Genomic DNA, 6,000 nt, shown 5'->3' with positions numbered 1-6,000 from the left:
GGGGCGGGGCGGATGGCCATCCATCGGCAGCGGTATATGGCTACTCGATCCGGTTCACAAGTTGCTGCATGACCAACCGAGCGTGCTCCCCGTGGAAAATCAACCATCCCTGTCCCGTCCCATTTCAACCCCGCTCTCTCCCTCCTCTGGAGTGGACGTGAAAGCCGAAGGAGTGAGCACGGTCGTTCCCAGTGGTCGCGTGTCTCTGACGATGTCATCATTTGCGATTTGCGGTCGGGTGATTTTTTTTCTGCCGCATCCGATAATCCGACAGGCACAACGTAGATCGTCGGAGAAACCTATCGGTACTTTTCCTGAATCAGACCCTCTGAAGAGAGTGAGGAATCAATGGGATGAAAATCACGCGAGGCGTTGTTTATTTAACCGTCACTATTTTTTAACCTTTGTATTTTTTTGGCTAACTGCTGCAAGGCCAATAACTTTCAAGGAAATTTGCTGAATTTCCCTTGCGATTTGCATTCTGACCTGTGGATATCCTCACTTAATATTAAAATTATTGCACTTATCTAAAGGGGTTCGATTTCTTAGTTTACTTGGTTTTTCTTCGCGTCAAGAATTAATTTCTTCTCTGGTACTTAAGTAGTTTTATGGATATTTTCATCCATGATTAAGCTCCATATTATTCCAATTATTATCAGTTTTCAACCGCTTTTGAATGGATACAAGCTGCCAAAGGGTACAGTGACAATTTTGTCGTCTCTCTTAACATCATATAATATGATATTAAAACAAGCCCTTCTTCAATCCAGCATACTTCCTTCCTTCAGTCCGATATTCATGTTCTATGTTCCTATCCTTTCCCAGTTTTCCTAACATTCTCCCCACTCTCACACTCTTCAACATCCGATTGCCGATTGAAATGCTCTGCACCTATTTTTCCCACCTCTTTTTGTTTTTTCCCTACGATCCTCTCACCCCCCCCACACAATACCTAGCATGTATTATTCCTAGTGTACCTGGAATAAAGACAATTGAGCGAGATGAATCCGGCACCTTTAGTTAAGAAAAGGCTAATTGGTTAGGTTCCTAGCTACCCTTACGTCAATCGATACTATATATTTTCCATATGTGCCATAGTATTTCAAAAACTCCGAGTCAATATTGACATGCTTCTTCTACAAAATCTATCATTAATGTGTGAATCTGACTGTCCACCTTTTGTACCTCAGACCTTTGACTCATGTGACGGGTACTCTTGGAATCTTCTGCCTATGGAATATTGTTCACACTATCCACAGCTCATCATGATGCACCCGTTGACGGATTCCAAGTCTAGAACAGGGAAATAACCCGGCTCGTCGACCCCTGGAAAAGTTAATCACGAAAAATCAACGATCCGAAAAACCGGGTTTCAGTACGTTCCACTCTACTACGAATAATTTCCCGTCGGACCTCCAATCGGGCATTAAATTGTGTCTCAACGAACACCCCGGCGTGGCGGGCATTCCGGTAGTGCGCGGTTTGCAATTATATTTTCGTTCCCCGAGTCGGCGCCTAATCGATTGGGAGGGACTTTCATTTGAGCGTCTGGCCTCTCCTTCCGTCCCACATGAGAAATTTCTGTCCTTCCGTCCATTCGTGGAGGGACACGCAAAAACTTTCGAGCGTGAGACGCCGCACTCATCGGGGGAGAGCGAGGAAGAAGGAGGGAGGGAGGAAACCGAAACACGACATCCACTCTCCTGTCCCTCTTTAACGATGAAGGCGCTACTCGTCGAACATCTCCCTCGCCTCTAAATAAAGCTGGAGAAAGCAGTGGAAGAGGCACGCTGAAACGGTTTTACATTCTTGCGGGTCCAGCTATTGATCGACGCCAATTAATGTGTCATTCGCATTGAAAGTATACCGTAAGAAAAGGTGGTGGCTTTACGCGTTATTTTCCGTGGAACGTTTTTACGAATACCCGTAATTCCGGTAATAGAATCCAGAAATCTCCTAACAGCAACAAAGAGACGTTCCTAAGTATATTTACGTATTAATTTCGTTAAACGGAAAAGTACTTATCACAATATCACAAAAATCGGAAAAAACAAAAAAACAGAATAACGTCATAAACACGTTCACATGCATAACCCTTCATCTCTATTAATCACCAATTAATCAGTTAGCAAAGAATTTGTATACATAGTAGTTTGTATGTATATGCATGTATATATATATATATATATATATATATATATATATATATATATATATATATATATATATATATATATATATGTATATATATATATATACATATATATATATATATATATACAGGTATAATGTATAAAAGTTAGCACTAGTGTACTCGGACAAGGACACAGAAACACACAAAAAAGAGACTCACTAATTTTTGAATTTTCGGTGGTCGCAGCCACCTTCATTAAGGAAGATATTTTTATAAATATATATGTATATATGAATATATAATTTATAAATAAATATATATATATATATATATTTATATATATATATATATATATATATATATATATATATATATATATATATATATATATATATACGGGTGAATGATGACAGTAAATTTGGATAAACGTGATCGATTTAGAATTCCTTTGAAGAGAAAATGATGAGGTATCTGCTGAAGGCACAAACGAGGATAAAATAATTGTACGAATTCTGTGGTACAAGTTTGCCGAAGGCCGAAATGAAACAAACGAAGAAACGGAAGATGACGGAGATAACGGCCGAGTACGAATTACGAAAACGACTTGATGGTATACTTGTCCTTTAGCTCAAAAAACTTTGGCAGGGAACGGGAGTAGCTTGGAGAGAGCTGCTAAAAACCAATTCTCGGATTGCTAACCCACAATGATCATATAAAATTTCTACCACGGCTGGCGGTAATCAACATTGGCATCAGTTAATTTTACGAATGTCACGGTTTATACTCTTATCGAGACACGATTAATGCGAGCAAGACATTACCCTCTTTTCCTGTTCACCTGCCGGGCTGAAAACAACGGAGAAAGCAATAGGGGAAGGAAGGGATCGAGGACGTTACCCATCGGTCGAACCTCCGACTCTCGCCCTTCGGGCCCCCGCAACCTTGCGAACCGCGACCCACATGCCCCTCCCACCGCAGACGTAGAAAGTGATATAGAGCTAATTACACCCTCAACTGTCACGGCTCGCCCATCGTCCGCCGCGTCCACCCATCAACCCCTTGCCGTCCCGCTCCCTACAATGCACGTACCCGCACGCATACACCATCACACCTCTTCTATACACACTTTTCTCTCCCTCGCTCATCTCCCCCCCACCGCTCCTCTCCCTCCAACCCTTCCTCCTCCTTACTTCCCTCGCCCTCCCCCCTCCCTCCTCCTCGGCCCGCTCAGTCGCAATCCGGACGGTGAGGAGGTTGGATGGCTTTTAAAAGAGCTCCTTCCCGCCGGTGCCTCTTCCCTCCGAACGTGAGAGCCCAAAGACCCCCGCACGCCTTTGCCACCTCCCACCCTCTTCACCCCCGACCACCTTCCCCGCCCCCAACCCACGCCACGCCCTCCCCCACACCACCCGCCCTAATACCGGAGCGTCAGCCTTATCGCCCGAAACACTTGAAGAAAAAATAGGGCCCATTTTCCCCTCCCCCCTGCTCTCCGTCTCCCCTCCTTGCTCCCCATTTCGTCGGAAGCCACTTCTTATCCACCCGGCTCTTCCCCTTTCCCCCGCCCCACCTAACCCCGTCACATCTGCGTGTGAATGTCCCCGAGCTCCACTCCTCCCGGCGTCCCGTTTTCGATCCTCCCGAGTGTCCGAGACCCGTGAGAATATCCGAGGACGTGTGAGTGCGATGACGGACGTGTCTCCCAGCGGCAAAGCCCGGGAAGGGGAGCTCCCGTGGCAGAGACGGAGGAGGAACGCGCCGACGAGAGCCGCAGCATCGCGGTCCGAGTGACTAGCGATCGGCAATGGACTTCTGGGTTCCCTTCGGCCGCGCCCGCCGGCGGCGGCGGATGGACCTCCAGAGTCTGCCGGGGAAACCGGTGGACGTTCACCAGGGCGGCGGCGGCGGTATCCGAGGACTCGATCCCGCCGCGACGGGCGATTCGGCCTCTCCCGGCGGTGGAATGTCGTTCATCGTGGGCGGCGTGGACATCTGCCCCCGGCTGCTGGACCTCCGCGAGAAGCGCCTCAAGGAAGAGGACGAGGGCCTGGGACGAGGAGACTCGGGAATCGCTATCTGCGAGACGTGCGGCCGGGAGACCTCCCCGCCCTCATCGTGCCCTGAATGCTCCCCGTCGCCGGCGTGCGGCGAGGTCCCCTCCCCCCGGGGAAACTTCGCCAAGAGGAGTGCAGCGGCCGCCGCTGCCCTTCGAAAGACCCGGGCCCTAGGATTCAAGTCGCCGTCGCTACCTCCCGCCGCGAGGGGCGCCGGGGGGCAGGGGTATGTGGGGGAGGTGGGGGACGTGTGGGGTGGGGGGGAGGGATCGAAGTTCGTTGGTGACGGAGGAGGAGGAGAGGTGGAGGTGGACGAGGGGGAGGTGGGTTGGGAGGCCACGTGGGGCTGCCTCCAGGACAGAGTGTGTGTTGGCGCGCGGGGGATGAACGGCGGCGGTGGCCTGGCGAGGCCCGGAGTGCACGGAATGCATCCTCCGCTGTCCCCGCCGATCCGCCCGGGAGCCTCTGGGTCGCCGCTGCCGCCACCGCCACCTCCGCCCCTGTCCACGAGGACCCTTCGGAGGTCGGACAGCGCCCTGAGCCACAGCTGGCACAAGGATTCAGGCATTGGGTCGGACAACCCGAGTTCCTCGGCCGCCGGCTTGGTGGGGCTGGCGTGCTCGGAGGGTCCGGAAGAGGAGGAAGAGGAGGAGGAAGAGGATTGTGATCACGAGGTCATCGTCGGCGAGGATGGGCTGGGCAGAGGGGGTGGGGGCGGGGGTCACGGCGGCGGGGGGCTGACGAGGGACGGGGGTGGGAAAAAACAGGCGACAATGAGGCAGCATTATTACCCGGAGGGCGGGTGGGGGTGGGCCGTGGTATGGGCGGGCACGACGTCGCAGTTGCTTGCCCACGGACTTCACCTCTCGGCGGGACCGCTGTGTGGCGAGGCCATGAAGAGGTTCCCGGCGTCCTCTTCTTACGTGTCGGCCACAGGTAGGGATCCACACGCGATCGGCAACGGTATACTGCCCACCTTCCTCCTGACCCTTCCGGCGTCGTTCAGCGAAGATTTCACCCAACAGTGATGCTGAGTTATTGAACGTTTTCAGGAAATTTTTGGCATATTCTCTTTGACATATTGGTTTAGAAAATGTACAGTTTGAAGGAAAATCTATCCAAAAGGGAATTTTGTCTTTCGCTAATTTTACATGTTTTAATTGGGTGCAGAATCAGAACTCGTGCATTGCCCGCAGTGGGTCGCGGTAGTCCAGGAGTATAGCCTTGAACTACTGATCGGAGTAGTGGTAGTTTTGAGGGGAGGCGACCGACAGCTGAGGTCATTTGCGCCATAGGGAATGGTCACGAAAGGATGAAGGGTGGAGAGAAACCCGGCGTCGGCATTAGCCTCTTTACGAAAGGCGCCAAGGGGTCCGCAGCTTAACGTCCCATCCGACGGACGGCGTACTCACTCAAAGTGCCCTCCACAAAGCACCTCAAGCAGGGATCTAGATACCTCTGAAAAATATTCAACACCGCCGGGATTTGAACCCAAGCCCTCTGGGTGGGAAGCCAGTAAGTTAGCCCCCGCACCATCTCGATCCCCTACTGATTGGAGGGTCGGGGTTCGATTCCCGGGCAAGCCTCCTTGCAGCTCCACCAAAGTGATTTTTCGGGTTCCAGATCTTCCTGGGAAACCATAACAGGCACAGGGAAAGGAACTGGTTCCCCTACCCTGATGTTTGAATTTCACACGCTGTCGAGCGTAATACTGGGTGAACTCTACCTTCATCTACCAAACCGACCTTCGTGTTGATTACTGTGTTTATGGTTTTTTACATAGGTCGCGTGCTAGAATTCATCAATCTTCCA

General features: G+C 50.7%; 2 protein-coding genes across 2 annotated transcripts in view; one reads left to right on the top strand and one right to left on the bottom strand.

Moving 5' to 3' along the window:
* Positions 1–4,021: 4,021 nt before the first annotated feature.
* LOC139691468 (ena/VASP-like protein) lies at positions 4,022–4,756 on the bottom strand. Its single transcript, XM_071589290.1, has one exon. The coding sequence runs from the start codon at positions 4,754–4,756 to the stop codon at positions 4,022–4,024; it is 735 nt and encodes a 244-aa protein (XP_071445391.1).
* A 196-nt stretch (positions 4,757–4,952) lies between these two features.
* Positions 4,953–6,000, top strand: part of LOC139691467 (monocarboxylate transporter 2-like) — a 235,567-nt gene continuing 234,519 nt past the window's right edge. The window contains exon 1 of the mRNA XM_071589289.1: positions 4,953–5,124. Within this exon, the coding sequence (XP_071445390.1) occupies positions 4,962–5,124 (163 nt within the window). The 5' untranslated portion in view covers positions 4,953–4,961. The remainder of the gene's footprint in view (positions 5,125–6,000) is intronic.

The sequence above is a fragment of the Hetaerina americana genome, unplaced genomic scaffold (genome assembly GCF_022747635.1).
Source record: "Hetaerina americana unplaced genomic scaffold, ioHetAmer1.1.p SCAF_36, whole genome shotgun sequence".
NCBI classification, from domain to species: Eukaryota; Metazoa; Arthropoda; class Insecta; order Odonata; family Calopterygidae; genus Hetaerina; species Hetaerina americana.
This window is presented reverse-complemented; position numbering and strand designations above follow the sequence as displayed.

Bases quoted from the DNA above. Each gene is read 5' to 3' on its own strand.
- LOC139691468 (XM_071589290.1), bottom strand. From the start codon at position 4,756: ATGCCTGAATCCTTGTGCCAGCTGTGGCTCAGGGCGCTGTCCGACCTC.